Raw genomic sequence first — 24,887 nt, 5'->3', positions numbered from 1 at the left:
GGGTTATGCTTCAAAAAGCATCGGTTAACTACCTTGGACTCGGTGGAGCGAAAAACAAAGTGACTATTTAGAGTCGAAGCTTCTAAGTCTCGATCGCCGCGGAAAAGTGGCCTGCTCGGTTCGGTCGATCGGTTTTCTATCAGTTACATTTTTGAGAATGTGAGCAAAATTTTGGCTGGGCAGCTTTCGGGGAGATCCGGGATGACTTCTCATCCGCAATACCGCAGTCCTTGAAGACAAAGTCTTCGAACAGTGCGTGTTGCCAGCGATGACCTACGGCTCTGAGACGTGATTGCTTACTACGGGACTTAAAAAAAGGATCGCAATCAGTCAACGAGCAATGCTCGGCATTTCTCTACGTGATCAATTCAGAAGTGAGGAGGACGAAAGTCACCGACTTAGCTCAAAAAATTAGCAAATTGAAGTGCCAGTTGGCAAGACACGTAGCTCGTAGAACTGATGGCTGTTGGGGCAGAAGGGTTCTCGAATGAAGACTAAGAATCGGAAGGCGTTCAGTGCACCAATCAATCGATGCACGTCGCGTGAGACCGGCTTTTATGGAAATCTTTGGGGGAGACCTATATTCAGCAGTGGACGTCTTCCGGCTGATATGATGAGCTAAAACTTTACAATCCTGTTCCACCCTCACCGCTCTTTATTCAGTCTACTGGAAATTCGGGAACACTCCATCCTAATAACTTAACTACCTATTTGCTCGAAGTGCCTTGTTTTATTCACCCTGATGAGGAATATACAGCCAACATCTGTGCTTCCCGATGGTTTCAATTTAAGGCTATGCAATGCTCTAGAGTGTAAAGGCCAGACTCAAGGCATAAATCATTGGCAACAACGCCGTTTGACATCCAGTGAGATTGGGTAGATCGTACTTTATGTGAGTCATGATGTTACGTCCTTGCAGAAGGATAGGTTACGAGGCTATACTTACCATAAGGCTATAGTAATCACGACGAGGCTTCAAAATTATTGACAGGAAACATTTACATCAAGGGCTCGAAAATAAAAAAGTTCCATATTTTTAGACGAAACAGAAATTGACAAAGGCCTGTATCGACATCAGGTCTGAAAGGAAGGGATCGTATATGATCGCGGGATATATGATCGGAGTGATCATCTTGGGAGTGTCGGAAGTCACCATGTTTGTATACGAAGCTGTCAATAAAGGCAAGGACTGTAAGTGTATACGTGCTTGACTGAGGCTGCGAGTAAAATATTGCACAAGTGTGCAGTATTTTACTCGCATTATTAACAATTATTTTTTGCATATTTCAGTAACAATAGCCTGCTTGTACTTGTCTTTGTACCTTGAGATATTCATCGTGATTGTCTTTGAGATCCAGTTCACTGTTATCGCTCTTCGGGTCGGCACTGCCTTCAGTGCCGTCAACCAAGCTCTTATTGACTTAACGCATGTCATGGATTTACAATGTAAGTTTACGATTACAAACAGGCCTCTTGAATAAGGTGCCACAAGGTACCGTTCTGGGCCCTTGCATCCATCAACTTTATGTATAAGGCTCTATAACTGTAATTTATTACAATGTAATAGTACTCCAGTTTCTATTGCAGTAAAGTCGCAACTGTACACTTTGTCGGAAGAGCATTTAGCACAGTGCATGATTAGTATCCCCCTGCCGTCCACGGCGCTCAGTGCGGTCGTTGACACCATGACTGTCTCCGAAAAAATTTGCAAGAAAGGTAATTGGCAAAATTTATTTCTAAATCGTCACTATTTAATAAGTATTGTTTATGTTAGGCTGCACTGGCGGGTTAAAAAATGCCTTAAGTGGTTCTTGAAGTTGTATACTTTCCGCACATTGTTCGTTAACGTTTGAATTCATTAAGTGGGGTTTATTATGGTACCAAGTGACAGGACGAACAAGTCGTGCGTCTGTTGCTAAGCAACACGCCTGTCCATAGCAGTTGTAGTGACAGCCTGGGCTTTAAATCGCAAAGATCTGAGGGGCACTGCCACTGCGCCCGTCACCCTGAGACATAAGTTGACAAGTCCCATGTGCCTGTAACTTCACCAGCACCCTTGCCCTTCAAAACCGTGCAGTAATTCCCTGGACAGATTTTTTTCACAAGGAGCTCTACTAATAATGATTCTTATTACAAATTTGTTTTTTTTTTTTCATTACACTTTCATTATAATGAGATCCAAATTACTTAATAAATACAGGTAAGCATCGTAATGTTAGGATGCAGTTTTGTGGGAGTGTTTTATTAGAATCTGTGCACTAACCGGTGACAAGATTAAATCAAATCAAGGGACATTACTTGATGGATTACTTGCATGAGTGTATATTAAAGAAACTTATAACCTCGAGATAATGTAGCGTCACGTATTTTGTGCGCTCGTTATTCATTCTGCAAAGTAATCCTGCCTGTCAACAATACCGGAACGGAGATGGAAAAGAGGAGAAGATGGGAAGGGAAATATGAAAATTGCGTGATTACATTGCTCAATTTGTTATTTCTCAACTCCCGAGGGGCACGCCATTGCCACGTCCGCCGCAAATCACCGCGGAAACATTTTAATAGCGATTGTACTTAAGACATCATAATAGGTTATGTACGAACAATGCTGCCTTGTAAACAATAAGTGCTTGCTTATTGAGTTTTGCTTTAAAGGTTGAGGACTTTTCTTTAATACGGTAAAGCCCTTGCCTCCGTGGCCGAACGTTTACCATGATGGACTGCCACGCGCAGAGGTCCCGGGTTCGATTCTCGGGTCGGGAGAAATATTTGTATGGCCTTCAGTTATTTCTCTCGTGGGTGTAATTTGTGGTTGTCTATGTGTATGTCCATGGCACCCGCGATACAGAGTTTCCCTAGTGCGGGGCTATGAGTGTGTACACGTTTCGCGTTAATTAACCGCAATGAGGACAGTGCACTGACCCAACAATGTTCAAGTCTGAAAGTTGTGAAAGACCCAAACAACCGACTACGTGGTCAACCTGCACCACGAATAATATTGCGGGTTTGAGATTTTAAGCTTTGAGTGACACTGCTCACGCACAGGAACAAAAACAGTACAAATTCAAATTCAAATTCAAATTGTTATTTGCTTCAAACATGGTATAAAAGTTGTAGCAAAAAAAAAGGAAAACCAGTACAAACATGTTCCGCATATCCGATAGCATGCAAATATCTAATAATATAATCGTGATTGACTATTACAATTTTAAATAAAATAAGTCACAATTTTCACAGATTAAGTATGTCAAGAATTAAAATAGTAATAAAAATAAAAATTCAAGAATTACAAAAAAAATATGTCAAAAGTTACAAAAACAAAATACATATATATGTCAAGAATTACAAAAAATATTTGAGTTTTTTTTTAAATAATACATAATTATTGTTCCAAGAATTCATTCACACCGTAAAAATTTTTTACAACTAACCATTTGTACAATTCTGTAGTCATTTGTGTATATGTCAGTTTTTTTATTTCATTGGGTAGTTTATTATAAATTTTTATGCATGTGTAGTACGGACTTTTTAGGTAAAGAGTAGTCCTAGGTACATGGTCTACAACAAGTCTATTAGGGTTTCTTTTTGCACGTGGGTTTATCTGAATGGCTATTTTGAATATATGTGGATGCTGCTTGACAAACTTACAAACTTCGAATATGTACATACAAGGGAGTGTCAGAAGATTTAAGTCACCAAACAGTGGTTTGCATGATTCTCGTGGACCAATGCCGCACATTACACAGACAGCTTAAAACTAATGTGGGCAAAGGCGGCCTTATCGCTAAGAGCTATCTCTTCCAAACAATCTTTGGGATATAGGAAAGCTAATCAGAGCGGGAGACGTAGTGTGGCAATAGTAAAATTTTGAATTGTATAGACAATCAAAAATTAACTCTATATATATATTATCAAATAATGAATAACGATATAGCATACCTACATATATGTATATTAGTATATGTAAATATACCTAAATAAACTTATAAATATGTACACGTTGCTGACCAGGATCCAGTTTTGAAAATAGGAAGCGACTTTGAGGGTCGTATTCTAGAATACTACTCCTTGCTCAAGTCAGGATTGCAATGGAAACACAAACACTGGAAATACGACCCTAATGGCAGGTACTTGAGTATGATTTCGAGTGCTTTTAACTATACTCAAATCCTGACTTGAGCATTGAGTAGAGTTCTAGAATACGGCCCTAAATGTCGGATTTCAGACGGGAGTTCGTTTCATAGTTGCAGCCTTAATACGTGAGGCGCACTATTAGTTGCCGAAATGAATAAGAAAAAAATACGATAAATGGTCAAAAATGAATTTATTGCTATTCAAAATATTCTCCGTTAGCGTTAATGCACTTTTTCATACGAATGAACCAATTTTGAAAACATTTATGCAAAACATATTTTTCATACTCTTCGACAGCCTCTTCAGGTGGTGAAAATCGTTGACTACGTAACTGGTTTTTAATTTTTGGAAATAAATAAAACTGACATGCTGCCAGGTCGGGACTGTACGCGGGATGGCTCATAAGGTCAACGTTGTTCACCTTTAAAAATTCTTTTATCTGTCTGGCCGTGTGAGAACTGGCAAGTTGTCGTGGTGCAAGATGATACGGCGTTTACGGTTATTTTTACGGAATTTGTCAATAACTTCCGGCAACAAATGGTCGTGTACCAATCACTATTCACGGTACGACGATTCTTCAAAGCAAAATTAGCCAAAATTGTCCAGTTTCATTATAAAAAAGAAGCAATCATCCGCTTAGAGGCACTTTGCACGCGCGCCACTTTGGTTGGATTCAGCTCATCTCGAAAGACCCATACGCTCGATTGCTGCTTTGTTTTGCGATTGTAACTATAAATCCATGTCTCGTTAACTGTTACTGTGCCCCACACCAAATTTGACGCCCCTTCGTTGAATCTGGCAAGCATGGCATTGCACCAAGTGCCGCGATCCCTTTTTTGAGCCTCAGTCAAATTGTGTGGGATATACAGAGAGCCCAGCTTTTTCACACCCATGTTTATGTAGTATTGATTGTATTTGACTCATGCCTATGTCACATGCTTATCTGTTTTGGTCATACGGCGCACAGCATCGATATTTTTGTTATACACAGCAGTGGACGGGCGACCATCACAAAATTCGTCACTGAGATTCACACGACCGCGTTTGAATTCTGCAAACCAGCTAAATAGTCGTCTTGCATGGTGCTTCATCGCCAAAAGCTGTTTGAAGCCGAGCGAAGCTCTGCTGAGCTGTTAAATTACTCATAAAGTCATAGAAAATCGTACTACGAAAATTTTCATGAGTTAAATCCAGGGTGAAGTATACAACCAATTTCTAAAATGACGCCACGTTGTTCGTCCCGTCACTTGACATCATTAAAAAAAGCAGTATTTAACTGCCTCCGTGGCGCCACGCCTATATTTATTTCTCTCGTGAGTTTGGGTGTAATTTGTGGTTGTCTATGTATATGTCCATGGCACCCGCGACACAGGGTTTCCCTCGTACGGGTCTATTTATAACAAAAAAGTATTGTGAGGAGTTTTCCTTACTCTTTTAAACTTCAAAACCCAGCGCCATATAAGACTCTTTAGAAACGGTTTTACAGTTCTGGTGTTGAACACGCTGCATGGTTATCACAAGATTTTTGTAAAAAAAATATTTCAGCGCAATATACTTCCCGGGGTGCTTGCAGCACGATCCGGCGGCTCGTTTTCGCATACGGCACTACGTGTGACATGATGCGACAAGTTAACAGCACATACGGACCGATGCTGCTGCTGCTTGTTGGCTCCGTCCTCATACATTTGGTGCAGTCGCCTTATTATTTATTCTTGTATTTATGTAAGTGATAACCATAATCTTGATAACACGTGTAAAGACACAGTATTTTTAAATGATGTAATATAGCCACGTAATGTTCAATGGTTGTGCGTATTATTTGTTAGTCCAGGATGAAAACCCGACAATAAAGATCGTGCTGCAGGTGCTTTTCTTCCTGTGGTACCTCTCTTACATGATGGTTGTTATCGAGCCAGGACAACGCATTCATGACAAGGCAAGTAATCCCTTAACGTGTAAGAGTAGTTACACACGTAAACACTGTAATCGCGCGTATTTGTCGATGCAGTCGCGCGCTTGCATCGCGTTTGCATCGCAGCTAAAAGTCACCATGTGTAACAGCTCTAAAGTTTCTCATTAAACGAATTGATACTTCAGCTTCGGTTACCCGAAGTTTAACAATATTTCATTTTTGTCAGATCGAGTTAACGAAAACGCTAGTGGGCCAACTGCTCCGCCGTGCCATCTCGCAGCATGACCCCCTGGTTTTTGAGCTCAATCTGTTCATCACACAGATCACGCTCAACAAGGTCGTCTACAGCCCGCTCGGCGTCTGTGTGCTCACGAGACCGCTAATTGCTACCGTAAGTTGACAATTTAACTTTAAACGTGTGTATGTATATTTCTGCTCGTCTGTTCTCTCACAAAGCCTACCTAACCGACTTTGATCAATTTCGACATGAATTTGTCTCGATTGTTTGCGTATTACAGGTTATTATTATTTCCTTTAACGCGCGACACTAGACTCGTGACAGAGACAATTTTATAAAAATTATAGCGAACATCACCAGGGTCAGTGAATGCTAGAGTATGAATCCTAGTTTCATTTTCGAAAAATCGAGCATGGCGTCTGTAGAACGTCATAAAGTTATGGTCTTAAATTTATCACGTCCATCTCTTTGGTAGCAAATTCAAGATGTAAGGTCTAGAATTATTAAAAAAACATGAGTCAGTTCTCACGAACAATGCCTATTAAAAACCTTTTTTCCCTCACTTTCTCCTATTTTGCATCTTCATCAAAAATAATTATACAGACACAGCTACTATTAATAGCTACTATTAGTTTAGATAAAAACTATTTATCAGCATCAACCCACTGATATATGTCTAAAATAGGGTTTAACGCACTCAACGAGTACACAAATAATAATAATAGTGTTCGATTAAGAACCTATGCACACGGCATATTTTTCACATGCGGGCATTTACGGCGCCGCAGAGGCTTAATAAAACTTATGCAAAAGTTTGCTGTCACAAGTTAACACGGGTCATCTGCGCGTCTTCCGCGCGTAAAAATACGCTGTGCATAGCCTCTCAGTTATTATTCTATTTCACGTACGTGAAGATTTGAGACCCATTAACACATTAAATTTCAGATTTTTTTTAACCGACTTCAGAAAAAGGAGGAGGGTCTCAATTCGACTGTATGTTTTTTTTTGTATGTATGTCACGCAATAAATCCGCCATTTGGGAACCGATTTTGATGATTCTTTTTTTGTTGGAAAGAGAGTACCCGAGAAGTGGTCCCATTTAAATTTGAAGAAAATATTCCACCTCTAAGGGTGGCAAACTAAGGGATGAAGGACTTTCGAGGTCGGTTGTTTTAGTACTCTGTGCTGAGATTATTGATAGTAGGACGTTTAGTACAGAAGAAAAAAGAAAAGTGGAATTGTTTTTAATATCCCCGCACTAGGGAAACCTGGGCATGGACACACACAAAGACCACCATAACCACACAAATATTTTTTCCGGCCCGGGAGTCGAATCCGGGACCTTTTCGTGGCAGTCCAGCATGCTAACCGTTCGGCCACTGAGGCAGTTATGTAATAAGGCAGCTATGTAAGTATTCATACCCAAAATACCATATGGAAAGACTGATTGATAAATGATTAAACTTAGTCAGTTACTCGAGTGTTTGTTTTTAATGTGTTTTCTTTTTATTTCTTGTTATAGATTTTCGGAGGTGTAACTACGTATCTGGTGATCATTCTACAGTTTCAAGCAATGTGAACGCAAAAAGATTTTAAAACTGTACATAGTAGATTTAATGTTTTGTATCCGTAAATGTAAGTATAATCTTGTGATGAAGCTTAAAAATGAAGGAAGAACGTCTTTCTGTTAAAAAAAAAACAACAAAATAACAATGCAATACCTAATGAAAATAATGTAATACTGAAATAGACAAAAGATAATAAAATATATATTTTCTACTCCGATTATTCCCAAAATGGTCGACCTCAATGATATACCATAACCATCACGGATCGACTCCAACATACAAAGGGTCGATTCAGTGAAAAAAAAATGGGTTATTAGATTTAAATGGGAGTAAACAACGTGATCAGCATTTTAGCTTTCCACAAATAGAATAACACTGACATTTAACAGATATATATGTCGGAATATAACAACAACAGACGTTGAGGGGAACACCCTCGTCACTGATTTAGTCAGAAATTATTTTATAATTGGTCTATTCACTCTTCGATATAGAATCGTTTAGTCTTAAATGAAATAATAGCGTCTGTTGATTGAAATTAATACATTTATCCACTTTTCATAGTAATTAATTCTATTGTACAAAAGTGAAAATGTCACGAGGCCAATTCACAGGGAGCAGCCGCACTCGGTTGGTCACTTTCCAAGTAATTCTCAAAAAAAGCCCGTCTTGTCAATACGTGCTCGTTTATAAAGCATTGACCATTAATTTCATTCCTTATTTTCATACAGTAACCCTACAAACGAACGTCATGACAAAACCATGTCAGAAGACTGATTAAACTGAACAAATTCACAGGACACCAGCGCCACCCCTTTGTCATTCACCTTGTTGGAATTGTCAAACTGACGTGACATTTATAAACAATGAAACCTTGATCGAGACTAGTTAATGTGGTTTTAATATAACCTAGTAAATCTTTTCTCTGATAATTAGAAAATAATACGTAATAATAATATCTAAGATTTATTTATCTTCTTGTAAAACACATTACCTAAACAATGAACCAAATTCTGTTACATCATGCTTGAAGTGATAACTGACTCCGACATATAAATTACCTGAAGTAAACATTTTATGTTTCATAAACAAAATAATGGTTATGAAACGTGATAAAGATAGGCGCTAGATTATAGATAGAGCACTGTGTTAGCTTTCATAAACATATTTAAAATTGATGAAATTTTAGAAAATCAATATTAATGGTATTTGGTTTATGAAACAAAATATTTGACGACCTATAGTCTATGTATTTATTTTTTTATATAATACCAAGTGACGGGGCGAACAAGTCGTGCGCCTGGTGGTAAGCGACACGCCCGTCCATAACTGTATTGCAGTGCCACTTAGTGTTTTAAATCCCAAAGATCTTAGGGTCACTGCTACTGCGCTCATCAACCTGACACATAAGTTAACAAGTCCCATGTGCCTGTAATTTCACTAACACCCTTATCCTTCCAAACCGGAACGCAGCAATGCTCACATTACTGCTTGGCGGCAGAAATACGTACGATGGCAGTACTTCCCTGGACGAACTCCATCTCACCTGATGGAAAGTGACGATGAGGTCGACGATGGAGTATGCACACTTAAATAATGCCTATTCACTCTCGCCTTCAAAAGGCCCAAGGAACTCCTGTAGAAATGCAACCAAACTGCTTATCGAACGTTCAATAAGATTGTTGGACGTTTCATTGATGCGTCATAAATCATCGTCCCCGATTGATATATTGCCAGCTCACAGCCTGCGCCCGTGATTGTCGACGCTTGGTATCATTTACATGGCGTTTTTGAGATACGAATGTTTGAATTCTATACAATAAATCCACATTATATAGGAATTAATTTACTGTTTGTAATTTTAAGGTAACACTTTTTGAAGGTCGTTTTATCACGCCTCCAGCAATAAAGTAACGAAGTTTTAAATGTTAAATCGTTAAGAAACTGACAAAATAAATAAAAAAATAAACGCGATAAGAAATATAAATTTATAGAAAAATAAACGCATAATTGGAATTATTTGGTTACTTGAATTATCTTCTTAACTTGGTTTTATTAGACAATAAGTTGAAATATAGTAAGGTACAATGAAAACTTAAATATTAGAAAGTAAAATTAGGATTAAATTATGTGAATAAAGTTGGGTTCCCGCGGCGGTGCCCAAGACGTTGGCAGCGTCTTGTATGGCTACCTTCTTAATTGTATTATTGAAAAGCTCTACATAGTACACTATTTCCAGAGACGGGTACTCACCCGGTGAAACCTGAAAATCAGCAAATTATTACGACTTTCAGCTCTTCTTCGGCACTACAAGCTTATTTTAAGTTTTATATGTATTATGTTGATCAATAGTTATTTTGAATATAGTATAACTGATGTGACGTAATTTTTTTTAAATCTTTTTGTCTGTTTCCCAAAAATTACTTATTAAATTCTGTAAGTTTACTATTGAAGATACAATATGAACTTTTAATTTTCCTTAATCTTTCTTTAAAAAACATCACACAATATTGAAAACCAAATTACCCTAGAGACGTAAAAGTTGCTTCCGCACACCCACTCAGTATTTATTCGTATTTCAATGGTCATAACAGTATTCTCAGTGGAACTGCAGAACCACGCTTCAGAGCATTAATGCTCGTAAGGTACGATTACGAGAGGTCATAAATCCACACGGGTAAAAAGGTATCCATGCGTTCAATATTTACCTGTTGCTCGCCCTACTCAGTGCACAGTGTTCAACGTTCATTACCAGACTGGCAATCCTTCACGAAGATCTGTAAACAAAGTTGGCGAAGCGTTTTTTATGTCTTTTTGAGGAAATGAAACGTCCAAAAATATTATAACTGCGAAAGTTACTTTGTCGGTTACGTTTTCACGTCTAAACTACTGAACCGATATTGATGAATTTAAGAAAACCTAAGAGAAGGATGTAGGTTATTCTTTGTCATAAAAATAAATTTTAAAGGGGATGAAATAGGGGATGAAAGTTTGTATGGAGAACCAATAAAACCATGAAAATTTGTATACTACAGTAGGCTCTTTTTTAAATGACGAGACGAACAAGTCGTGCAACGCCTATCCATAACAGTTGCAGTGCCACTCAGAGCTTTAAATCGCAAAGTTCTTGGGGTCATTGCCACTGCGCCGGTCACCCTGAGACATAAGTTGAAAAGTCCCATGGGCCTGTAATTTCACCATCAACCTTATCATTCAAAATCGGAACGCAGTAATGCTCATATTACTGCTTCACGGCAGAAATAAGTAAGGTAACTAAAAGGTTAGGCAGTACTTTTGTGAACGGTCTTTTTCACAAGGAGCCCTATTGCTCCTTGTGTAGCTGTTTCATAGTTTTCTTGCTTCATTCAAAAAATAAGCAGCAAATTTATTAAAATTTCATGGCATGGCATGGCAACAAAATGTGGACAGACACATGTTTAAATCTAAAAGAAAGTCAATAATACATATAATTTTGAATAAATGTGGTGGTAGCCCTGTGAGAGAACCGTTGCATATTAATATAGAGATTGACGGTTCGAAGCCCTAGTGGTTCGAATTGCATGTGCCTACTTTAATTACAAAATTACGGACATTTGTAAATATTTAGTAACAAGATTGATTATTAACTGGTGGAGAAGGCTCACAACACTTGGAAAACTCGTAAAGTCTCCACCCGCATTGGACCAGCGTGAACCCTACCCTAATATCAAATTGAACGAATTTGAAAAAGTTTGACGCTAATGGATAAATTCAAAATTTTAGCATATCAAAGCGGGGTAAGAGTTGCTGCAGTGTAATTCACTTGTTTATACTTTTTTATTCAATCTATGGTCATTTTTATGATGTGGTCGCAAAATTCCACAATGTTAAAAGCGAATAAGTAATTTTATTATTAACGTCATATTTTTCATGAACCTATGTCAGGGACAGATAGATTGGCGCACACAGGTCAACGGAGGACGTGAAATATCACATTCATCTATCAGGCCACCTTTTGTGTCTATGCGATAGTAAATTATAAGAAATATTTTATAGTGGAAATATTTCACGTCTGCGGCAGAAATAATATCGTCTATTTCCTAAATTCATATTTCCAAGAACGCTTCACATAATGCTGTGATCCGTTCTAGCAATGAGTTATATTCATATGTAAAAAAGATTTTCACAAACGATGATCAGCGACAATTGCGACAGCATTTGACGCGTCCGTGTGTCGCGACACAAGTTTTCCTAAAAGGGTTTGTCCAGGGAAATACTACCACCTTACCTATTTCTGCCGCCAAACAATAATGAGAGCATTGCTACGTACCGGTTTCGAAGGGCAAGGGTGCTGGTGAAATTCCAGACACATGAGACTTGCCAACTTATGTCTCAAGGTGACGGGTGCAGTGGCATGGGCCCCTAAGATTTTTGCGATTTAAAGCTCTGATTGGTACAGGTGCTGCAACTGTTATGGACAGGCGGGTCGCTTACCACCAAGCACACGACTTGTTTATCCCGGCACTTGGTATCATAAAGGACAGGGTCGATACAATAACAATAATAATCATGTGGCAGGCAACCACTCAAATTACCGGGTCTCTAAGTAGGGAATTCCTTGTACTATCAGTACTCTGCGCCTGTAGAGTTTGCCAACTACCGTAGTTTAGGTGTATGCCTGCGGTAGCACCGACAAACTGTACTTCTTCGTCTACTTGAGGTGCCATTTCCTACCGGAGGTCGACTGTCATTAGGGCTATCTGCATTTTAGACCATGTCCGGAAATTCTTGAGCCACGAAGTACGCCTTCTTCCAGATGGTCGTTTTCCCTGGATTATTCCTTTTATAATTAGTCGGTCGTATTTGTCTTACGCATTATATGAACAAAGTTTCTGTAGCTTACGTTTTTTGACAGTAACAAACTGTACGGAAATAACTTAATAAGCCATATCAAGAAGCACCCAGCGCCCATAGACTCGGCGCTCACTGACGGGACGGGATTTTTAGGTGTTGAATAGTAATGTACCAATTTACCTTAAGATTATACCATTATAGTTGCAATTTCAATGATAATGATCGTGGCTGTAAAATAAAACTGCGATATGCTTCGGGTTGCCGAGACAGCAACCTCTGGAATGCTACGGCAGCCTTGGGGATGCTTCGGCAGCCTCTGCGATGCTTCGGCAGCCCTGGGGATGCTTCGGCAGCCCTGGGGATACTGCGGCATAATTGACATCAGTCTGCGTTTACATATAGGGGTGCCGAGGGATCCCTTGCCGAACCATTCCGTCAGTGGGCGTCGGGCCTTAGGTGTTTGCCTATCACCATAAATACGACCTAAGGCAACAGACGGACGGGGAGAAGGAATAAGGGTGTACCGTGGACAGTGGATGGAATTTCTGACTGCCGGTCAAGCAGATTCACAAGATCAATCTACTGAAGTTGGCAGGTATAAATTAAACTCGATTGCTGCCGAAAGACTGTTTTTAATAATAATTTACTAGGTATATAATTGCAGTTTAACATTTACATACATTAATACTAAATTGTCTCTATAATCTACACTTTTTTATTTTTTAATATCAAGTGATGGGACGAACAAGTCGTGCGCTTGACGGTAAGCTACACGCCTGTCCATAACAGGTGCAGTGTCACTCAGAGCTTTAAATCGCAAAGATCAGAGAGGCACTGCCACTGCGCTCGTTACCCAGAGACATAAGTTGATAAATCCCATGTGCCTGTAATTTCACCAGCACCCTTACCCTTCAAACCTGGAACGCAGTAATGCTAAGGTTACTGCTTGGCGGCAGAACTAGGTAAGGTGGCACTACTTCCCTGGACGAACTCTTTCACAAGGAGCTCTACTGCTACTAAACTTTCTTGTAGACTAGTTTTGGGCCGTTCATTTTTCTGAATTGTATGTTCAACCGTAGATAACATTCAATAATGTACCATGGCGAGTGCTTTTAAGGGCGAGTACTTTATCTCACCCTCCAATTTCCTCTTCAGAAACACGCGTGCTGGCCTGCGTAGTCACCGTTTTACAACTCTCTCTGTCGCACAGTCAACAATCGAACCTCCCTTCCTCCCTCCCATATATATTCCCTTCCTCTTGTGATATGGGGTCCTTGAAACGAGTTGTGAAGAAGCTTGTAGGCATGAGATGGCTAAGGCGGTGATTTTATCGACACTGCTCCTTCGTGTTTGAATTCCACTTTCCATTTAACATCAGCTCGAGTGGAGTCATCTGTTTGTCACCCAGAACACCCACACCAGAACCAATTTAGAAAATTTCATTTCCCGAATTGATCCTACCAGGAATCGAACCCGGGGCTCATCATCATCATCATCAGCTCCCAGAGTGCAAACCAATGCACCAACGAGATTGCCAACTTCCATTTCTATGTTAACTACATTTATGGATGTTTAGTAATAATACCTCTCGTTAATAAACAGGTGTTCTTCTGTATTTAAAATTACATTAATGAGTTTTTTCTATGTAATATGTAATGTATATTATACGCTCGTATCTTTGTTACTCGATTCTTTCCGGTACACCTATTTTCACATTGGAAAGGTAAAGTAATGCGAGGACTTTTTTGAGCCACATAACGAATAGCAAGTAACATTTACATTGTACCCCTTCAACCTTCAACTGCTGCCAAGAGACCCATTGCGCAGGTCACATTTTGTTTGGCCTCCAGTTTTGTAATAAAAATATTTTTCCAAACGATTAGACATGAACAACATTCAAATTTAATTTATAATGTGTAAGAAATAGAATAAAATCAATAATATCGTTTATTCTTAAAAATCGACAGAACATTTAGAAAACAGCTTTGAAAGCCTGTTTCAAGTCTTCAAGTAGGTCATCGGTGTCCTCCAAGCCGACACTTAGCCTCACGAGGGAATCGGTGATGCCGAGCTCGGCGCGCTGTTCCGCCGACACCGACGCGTGAGTCATTAGTGACCTGCAAATTATTTATTATATTATACACCATTACAATTAATAATACTTGTACATTTTATTCATGACGCGTGGACATTTCTCCCGCATTACATTTTTTACTTTTACATTACGTTTTTGCCTTAAGCCACAAATTCGCAACTGTGGTGCGTTCAGTGGGGCGGGGACACAAGTTTGAGCGAATGTACACGAAAACTTAGACGCCTTGCTGAACGCAACGCTTAGAGTATCACCATAGTATAATAATACGACTTATAGGGTAACTTCATACAAACGTGTTAGCGCGGCTTGTATGCACACATTCGCAAAACCTTGTATGTCGCAAAACACTCACGTTGCATAACGCGGATCGTCACACGCGCCATTCTTTATCGAATAGAAGCGTTTGTTCGATATTTAGAAAATAAAATTAAATATCAAACGTGTGGTTTTGTTTTTTTCAACCCTGTCCACGGGCTGATCTGGGATCAGGACCTGAATTTATAAGAAGTGTCGTCTACGTTACTTAATACAGGGATAGTTCATTAAAACAACGTTTGTTTACTTCACGTACGATACGTCCGCTAGTGTCGTAATGTGGGAACGACGGGCCGCAACGCAACGTATATTGTCTATTGTCTTTTGTACATTTTATCTATACACCACATAAGTTATCTGTGCTTGCACAGGTTATAATGCCCTTCCCGCACGAGAACACCGTGATAAACAATTCATTTTTTTTAATATGTTTACAACCTGACACAACTAAAATAATAATGTGACAACCCTATACTCCAAGCGAAGTGTAGGCATTGATACTTGTCTCATACTATGGTAATAACGCCGACATTACTAGAATCTTTATCCTGCAAAAACCTGCTGTTACGGCAATTCACAATCAGGGCGTCCAGGAGATAAATTTAAAGAAATTTACATTATTACATTTAGCGACACAGTACATTTATGAAAACGGAAGTAGTGATAGACATAACATTGATACGAGAAATAAAAATAAACTAGAAGTTCTTCACAGTCGTCTTTAGTATATTCTATAAATATATATAAAAATAAATAAATAAATAACATTCCGGTTGATATTTAAAATTTGTAACTTACGAAATTTCAAACAAAGTTATTAATTTATACAGCTTTTGTATACTTGGATGACAAAAATCCATGGTAGTAACTAGGTTTTTCAGATTGCTTCTATCTAATGATATTTGAAATTATACATTTGTACAAAATGTTTATTTACAAAGAGCAACCCTACAATTTCTTACTCATTATTCTCAGATGTCACGAATGTATAAGTCATTTATTCAATTTGATGGTTTTAAGATATTTTTTTTTTGTTAACTCTTCGTCCAGTATGATACTGTGAAACTAAAATCTTTTGAAAACTGAAATCGATGTAATAGTAATCGATTACGCACAATTGATTGCTGCTTGCTACACGCGATGGTGTTTCGAAACATTTCTCTTTATTTAAAATTGTAACATATAAGTGAGGCTAACACACGAACCAGCGTTAATTGCACCCCCTGGGACATAAGGGTTACACTGACCCTCTTTTGTTATAATCGGTCATGCAGAATGAAAACGACGTAGGCGTTTCCGTAATTTGGTTTACGATGTCATAAACGGAAATATTTATAACAAATTAAGGCTGTAATTACATGCTATCGGGGGAAATCAGGTAAAGAAGGCCCCGGGCACATCAAAGGGAAGTGGAAGCGACTTGTTGCAATGTTTCTTTGATATACGCATCCGTTCCTTTGTATAAGGTTTAGTAGAACCATTATGTTTATTATGATATGATTGCCTTAAAACAACATTACACGCGGATACGATATTGATAACGATATTGTAGAATAGACATATAATGTTTATTAATGATATTGATGTTGCTAATAGGACTTTTGGCATGGATTCACTTGATGGGCTGCATTTTTATGTTCCTACTCGATCAATGCGTCGCGTCGCATTCGTGGATTTACTATAATATCGCCATCAAATAACAACGTATCCTAGTAGTTAGCCATTATACGAGGGCCGCTATTACATTGATATCTGTTCTGGTTTTGATATATTTTCACGAAGTTAAAACAATTTTAAGAGTTTTCTCCCGCGTTTCAATATTATTTATGTAACTGCGCTTTCAAGTCAACTATATGTTTTTTTTTGTCTAGTTTGTAATGTTAAATAAATGTTACATTGAGTTTATTCAATATCACAATGTTTACTCATAATGTTTTCAAACCATGACATTCAATTATTATTTGTGAAATTACTCCACTAGTTTGTTATTGTTAATACAAAGATCGAACACGAGAAGAAAAATTCCTTCGATCCGGCTGGATTTGAACCAGCGCCTTTAGTACACCGTGGTTGATGCTCTCCCGACTGCGCTACGGAACGAACCAGCAAAACTTACGAATTTTTCTATGTATCTTTATTTTTGGTTTTTAACGGATTTTTTGCTATCTGTGAGAAATCTATGAAATAAATAAAATATGTCATAAGTAAATAAATATTAAACAACATCACATACGCTCTGATCCCAAAGTAAGTAGCAAAAGCACTTGTGTCATGGAAATCGGAAACAACGACGGTAACACAAACACCTAGACCCGAGACAATTAGAAAAGTTAGTTTCATACATTGACCTGCCAGGGAATCGAACCCTCAGAGATGGCGATGCCATGAAACCCATGTGGAAACCACGGAAATCGGCAAATAGCACCCCTCATGGAAGAATGGCATAAGAGAAATTACGTCAAACATGTTTATTGCTCCATTAGATACAGACAAATATAACCTATATCCTCTCCAATTGGAGAGAGGATGCAGGTTATATTTTTCTGTATCTAATCTCCAATTTGAGAGGATGTGGGTTATATTTTTCTGTATCTAATGGAACAATAAATATGTTTGAGGTAATTCCACTTATGCCATTGTTCCATGAGGGGTGCGAAATGTTATTTCGAGTAAGTGTGACTCGTGTATCTGTCATTGTACCATATCAATTACCGGACACTGGTCAACTGGAAAAAGAAGATATTCATTGGCCATTGCCTATTTTAATTTCATATTTATTTAAAAACAATCTTCCAATTACGTCTACCAGCTACATCTCCAAATAAAAAATATTGTTATATAAAATGTCTACTCACGGTAGTGAAGCCAAGCTTTCACATCCTCCTAGACTCTCAGCGAGTAGGAACAGTTTGAACTTCTGCAGTAGCTGTCTTGACTCCTTCAGCCCACCGGAGTGCTTGAAGCTGAATACGCCGGAGTGACCACTTGTTTGCTTCTGCGTCAAGGCATATTGCGGGTGGGTGGGGAGCCCTGGTCGAGAAAATTATAAGCAACGGGTTAACATTGGGCTTAGTAGCGAGCCTAGGGAGACTCCTATTTATTGTTTATTTAGCATTACCAAAGTATGGCAGTCAACACAAGGCACAGTGAGTTGATGAATAAGTTGAAAATAGATAATTCATTTTAAAGATGATATGTGTGATTAGCCAATCGCACACACCTTGAGGGAATCGACGTCGAAAATGGATACGTTTTGACAGTTCAGATTTAAGTTAAGCTAACAATCTCGGTGCTGGATGAGGAGGTCCGGGTTCGGTTTGAAATTGCTTTTTAGGCGTTCCGAGTGCTACCCACAGAATTGAAACAAATTGTATTACAAATAATCCCCTGAGTCATTGGCTTACACATTTATTATGTCATACGATAAAAAATTGTCCCATATTTTAAATCTGAAAATTGTTAAGCAGAATGTTTTATAACATTTTATTGTCGTGATGTTGTCGCGACACTTATGGCCCGAATAGCACGCATTTACTTTCATTGCTGCGATTATGATTCTAAGATTACGAAACGGTATATTTATGATTATGTTTGGCCAAATTGAGACATTAACCTAACCGGGAGATTAGCGTTTCATAAATGAAGTTCGAACATTATATACTTAAAAACATATCAAGATATTTTTAATCAGTCAATCAACCGAGTAACAATCAACAATCGATCAATATGAACCCCAGTATATGTTCCACTGATGGGCAAGGACCTCCTCTCAGGCGAGTGTTGAAGCCGTATAGTCCGTCAGTTTCAACATGATGTTTTCCTCCACCAAAAGCTATGGTACGAGTAAATTTCAAATTAAATTTTCACATACGCACATAAATTCCGAAAACCTTAGAGATGCGAGACCGGATTCGAACCAATAACATTCTGCTCGAGAGGCGATGGGTCAAACCATTCAATAACAAACCATTCAGTACCAATCAGGTTAGAGAAAAATAATGCACATTTTAGTAAGTAATAAAAGAAAATAAAGTAAGTAATCAGCATGGAGAAAAATAAAAGGGAATAGAAAGATATCTATCTTTCCTGTCCCCCTAATTTGAAAATAATTAAGTAAAACGTGCGTTTTTAGAAGGCTTTCAAAAGCAAACAATTACCACGAATCATCGTCTGAATTTATATTAATATAAATATACATAGTTAATTATAAAAGGTACAATATATATTATGCATAAGTTTTAAAATCAGATCGATTGTAGCCTTGATTTCAACAGGACAATCTTTCACTAAAGATAGGTATTATCCTTACCCGGATGTAAAACTTCAGTTACATTGGGATGTTTCTGGAGCCACTTAGCGATGGCCAGCGACGATTTCTTATGCTGTTCCATTCTAAGAGCCAATGTTTTTAAGCTTCGGTTGACCATGTAGCAGTCGTATGGAGAAGGGACCACTCCCAAAGCTGTAAATCAATAAAGTATTGTCAACTCATATACAGCCTAGTTCTGATCTCCTTTCTTCTTCAATTGATGAAAATAATTAATACTGCGAATGATAATGTAATGTGACGCATGTGTTTACTTTGAGTGTATTTAATATTACACATGAACACCAATTTTGAATAAATAATGATAAAGAAATGTTTGTCATGTTGCGGTACCTTACCAGGGTTCGTGTTTAGGTAGTGAAACATTTTAAATATGATATAATCTTCATATATAATAATCACATGATTGCAATAAATGTCTTACATATACTCACACATACAAAACACTACAAATTTACATTATAAAATTAAAACAGATAACACAAAAGCAGACAGGCTAAAAAAAGATTAAAAAGAAATGGAGAGTTCACTCTGCTGGCAATGGTTTCCAGTGTAGGATTGGAGCTGGCAAGCGGTCTGCAGAGCAGTGAGGCTGACTTGTTCCGCATAATGGCATAGAAGGGACCAGTACGCGTCTGTGCAATAATGCTAGATGCGCTGCAGAACCGTGGCAGCCTCAACAACATCCGAAGGCCATTGTTGCATTGTACTCGCAGGGCACTAGTGGTTTTAAACGTATAATTGGTCCAAAGACTGCACATATAGAAAACTTGGACATATATTTTAAGAAGCAAGATTCTTACTTGTTAACTACGGCGGCAATCATATTATATCTGACCGCCAGCGCCCTGCATTCTCTCTCAATATTCATAGTTGCTAAAGAATTTAAGAGCTTTGCTCTTGTCGGTAACGGCCTTCAAATGTCTCTACAGTAGCTTTTTTAGACTATTACGTAAATAAAACAAACATGATGAAACACTGAAGAAAGAAGAAATATCATACAAAGTGGCAATTTGAACTTTAGGGACGAAAACTCAATTTGACCGATCCATTTTAGCCTCGGGATAGGAATGAGTGTCTTTTGAATTGAACGGAACGATCTGTTTTTGTTTGAATCTTGTTTGCCTTAATGTATTGTAAAGGCATTGTACAGAGTGATTTTTTTTTAATGGGCTAGTAAGAGGAAATCCAAAACCTTTAAAAGATACAAATCTTTTTTGTGAAAACAATTTTGGCATAGTCAATTTTTTGGTCAAGTGTGAGTTGTCCATAAAAATGAACAAAATAGTTAAACAAAATAGTTGATCAAAATATTTTTAAGACTCAGTTTCATGAAGGGATTATTCCATTGTATGGGACGAAAAAAATCGGGTCAGCAGAATTTGGTCAAATTTCGTAAAAATTTTTTCATACACAATGAATACAATTTTAAGGATGACTTCATTGTATCGGAAGAAAAAAATAAGGACAGCAAAAGTTGGTCAAATTTAATAAATTAACCTAGATACGCCTGAAAAGCGTGAAAAATTGTTTCAGGCATACATCACATAACTTGCATTTATTTAGTTGAATATGTCTTAAAATATATTTTAAAAATCCAGAAAAAAAATTAAGTAGCAGTAGAGCTCCTTGTGAAAGAGTTCGTCCAGGGAAGTACTGCCAACTTGCGTGATTCTGCCGCCAAGCAGTAATGTGAACGTTACTGCGTTCCAATTTTGAAGAGTAAGAGCGCTGGTGAAATTACAAGCACATGGGACTTGTCAACTTATGTCTCAAGGTGACGGGTGCAGTGGCAGTGCACATAAGATATTTGCGATTTAAACCTCTGAATGGCACTGCAACTGTTATGAATAGACATATCGCTTACCACCAGACGCACGACTTGTTCCTCTCGCCAATTGGTATTATAAAAAAAAATATTTTTAATACTAAAATTATTTAAGGAACAATAATGCAATAAATCAAGATTAAACGACTAAAGTCAAAAATTTTGCAAACCATTCCGCAAGAACTTCAATTTCTCAGCCAATTCGTCGTCATTAACAACAGCGGCACCCATGATGATGTCAGTATGTCCGTTCATGTACTTGGTCAGCGAGTATACTACTACGTCTGCGCCGAAATCTAACGGCCGCTGCAGATAAGGGGTCAGGAAGGTGTTATCCACGATCACAATTATGTCTTTGTGAGTGTTAGCGACATTTTTTACCGCTGCTATATCGATCACTTTAAAGGATGGGTTGGTCGGACTTTCGAGCCATATCATCTGAAAGAGATGTTTCTGTCACTTTTGTTTCCTTGTTTAATTACAGGGCTTACACCACTGTGTGTTTCAAGCCATGTTCAGTTTGGATCTTCAATTATCTCGTAACTACCGCGGTTACTTAAGATGCATGACGGAAAAATGGAATCATACTTGTGAAGACGCTGGACATTTAATAAACTTATGTACAAATTGTTGAGCAATATACACTGTACGCAATTGAGGTCACGCATGATTTACTGACCCTTAACTGTTAAGTAAATTGAAATATTATTCAGTTTCCCTACAATTTCTTGCTTTAGAAGGTAGTGAAGGCGAACATCCTATTTGTAAACCTCCTCGCAGACTTACATAGTCCCCAAACTGTATCAGGCCAGCATAGTAAACTATAATGTATACTTTTCCTCAGGGGAAAACTTTTTTAAAACTTTTACTTTTCTTCAGGGGATACTCGAAGACATATTGAATTCTTAGGTTCCCGTTTGCTGGATATTGGAAATGAAACTATTTTTTTAATAAATCAAATAAATTAACTTTAGTGTATATATAAATTGTACATGGGGACAATTGGATAAAATAAAAAATAAGGATATATTATATCTAGACAATTTGAGGCATGACATAAGAAAAAGAAAAACAAGTATGAAATATAAAAATAAATGCAAAACTATTTAAACAACATTTTAGAAATGCCTAATTAAAATTCATTTCCAATTATATAATGATAATTAATGAAAACATTACCTCGTTGAAAAGTTAATAAATCGAAAGTGTCTCAATTCTTTTTGATTTGTTAGCTTGCATGAAATTGTATAGACTACAGTTCTTTGAATTTATTCTCGAAAATAACTAACATTTTAGAAATTACTTTTACTTTAAAATATTACAGACTCGGTTTCTTTGCAATTTTACTATACGTTCATCTGGTGACATTTTCGAATACTATACAATAGCATCGCGTGTTTACTGGGTACAATCTATCGATTAGTATTAAGAATCAAAATAAGCATCCGAATAAGCGGAGTTACGAGTGCGGACGTTACTTTGTACGAGATGGGGTATCTGTACTAGTATAATATTTTATTGTATTATCTGTGAAGTTAGATAAATGTTTGATGACCAATCCTATCTCAGTCAGTCGTGACCATCTAAAGAGCCCAAAACGTTGGTTTGTCTGAAAAAAACAAATATACCTACGCGGTTTAGATTCGAAAATATTGTTTCATTTCCGATTAATACAGATAGATAGTTTAGTTTTAGTTTTCACTTAACTATTGATTTTAATGCTTCAACTTGAAATCAAACGTATGATTTACAATAAGAAATATGCGCTAATCATTCGCATTTTAAAAAGCGTACTTACCCTCGTGTTGTTTTTAATTCCATTTTTCACGTTGTCAATGTTTGTGAAGTCAGCGAATGTGAGCTCGATGTCCATTTTTGCGCACAAGTTTCTGAAATATGTCGGTCGGATACGTGTTTAACGTTTGTATTCCGAACACAATGTTTATTTCATGCTGTCTTGAAGAGCCCAGCTAAACCACAATAAAACCTAATGTACAACGTTATCGAAACGATAGATATCGCTTCGTTTAAAAATAGACAATGGACGCTACTTGGATATCTAGAGAAAACCTATTGTTAGTATAAGAAAGACCGAACCTGAGTAGTCTATTAGTGCCTCCATACAAGTCATCGCAGGACAGAATATGGTCTCCGTGCTTGAGCAGAGAAACGAGCACAGTAGTGGCGCCGAGCCCCGAAGGAAAGGCCAATGCGTGTTTGCCACCATCCAGAGCTGCCAGCGCGTCCTGCAGCGAGTTGCGTGTTGGGTTCGCCGATCTGCCGTACACGAAACCCTAGAAATAATAAGTCATACATTTGCATGTTCCATCTTTAAGTACAGATTTATCTTGAAGTAAGATTAACTCGTATATGTAAGACTAATCTGAATTTGGGCCATAATCCATGAAACTGGCCCAATGTGGAATTCGGAACTTCCGATACCAAAAAGTTGAAAGAGAAAAGGAAAGAACAACAAAGAATATTTTATTGGAGGTACATAACATGCAATGTGTAGATACTGACGTCATTATCATTGGGACCTCGCTGCTTATATGTGGTAGAGGTGACGATGGGTACGACCGCCGGGGAAGAATACCACTTGCTCGGGTTATGACCTGCATGGATCGCCTTCGTCGCGAACCCTGCCTTCGGTGCTAGGAAGCCGTCTGCCATTCTGTAATATAATAATATAATCAATCACTCTGTAATGCTGTTTCTGTTTTACATTAGCGATCTCCCACGATCATAATTGTATATAATTTGCTACCGATACAACTTTTCTAATGAAATGCCAAAATAAAGTGACGTTTAAAACCGACATAAATAAAGCACTGAGAGACATAATAAGTTGGATGGACATCGATCTTTTAAATATTAATATAAATAAAGTCAAAACTAAAGTTATGACATTTAGATCTTATAACTCAAATTCCATACCGGTTAAAATTAATTACAACGCTGATACTGTAGGCGAAGTTGACACATTTAACTTTCTTCGGTTAACAATCGACAAGAATCTTAACACTTCGAGCAGATTTACATGAAGCTGAACAGATTTGTTGACACTCTACGAATACTAAGACACTCGAAACGCTGGGTTGACGGCCTATCACGGCTACGTTACGTACGTTCGTGCTCAACTACGGTTTTGTACTATGGGGCAACTCCGTAACCTCAGAAAGAGCTTTGTCGGATTATTTGCGGTACGTGTTTCGAAGATAGCTGCAAACCGTTGTTCAAAAAGCTAAACATGTTGCCTTGGCCGTGCATCTACATTAGGGATATCTACGTAATTGTCAATTCTCATCCTCAATATTTTAAAACACGTGGTGAAGTCATTCAAGTGCAAATTAGAGCAAACATTATGAATATATCAACCTCCCGTTGCCATAAAGTAATTTTATAAATTAAGCATAACTGCTTCAATACGTGTTTAATTATCTTCAACACATTACTAAATGTAATTAAAGTATTACAAGGACATACTTTTAAATTACAATTGACAAACTGGCTTTTGACACATTGCTTCTATAGTAATAAATAATACTTAGAATTAACAAATTCCATTGTACATTAATTTGAAACTATAGAGACCAAACATTAAATTCCATTAATATTTGCACATCTGCTTGCAGGTTGA

At 37.8% G+C, this 24,887-nt stretch overlaps 1 protein-coding gene across 1 annotated transcript; it reads right to left on the bottom strand.

The window, feature by feature from the left end:
* Positions 1–14,602: 14,602 nt before the first annotated feature.
* On the bottom strand, positions 14,603–23,920 carry LOC113231648 (cystathionine gamma-lyase-like). The gene is made up of 7 exons (XM_026466074.1): positions 23,771–23,920; positions 23,345–23,541; positions 23,046–23,136; positions 21,418–21,685; positions 19,402–19,554; positions 17,948–18,122; positions 14,603–14,799 (listed from the first exon to the last, which is right to left on the bottom strand). The coding sequence occupies exons 1-7, from the start codon at positions 23,918–23,920 to the stop codon at positions 14,655–14,657; spliced, it is 1,179 nt and encodes a 392-aa protein (XP_026321859.1). The 3' UTR covers positions 14,603–14,654.
* Between the last annotated feature and the right edge of the window lie 967 nt (positions 23,921–24,887).

The sequence above is a fragment of the Hyposmocoma kahamanoa genome, unplaced genomic scaffold (genome assembly GCF_003589595.1).
Source record: "Hyposmocoma kahamanoa isolate Upper Pololo Valley unplaced genomic scaffold, ASM358959v1 66, whole genome shotgun sequence".
NCBI classification, from domain to species: domain Eukaryota; kingdom Metazoa; phylum Arthropoda; class Insecta; order Lepidoptera; family Cosmopterigidae; genus Hyposmocoma; species Hyposmocoma kahamanoa.
Note: the sequence above shows the minus strand (reverse complement) of the source record. Positions and strands in the feature narration are given on the sequence as shown.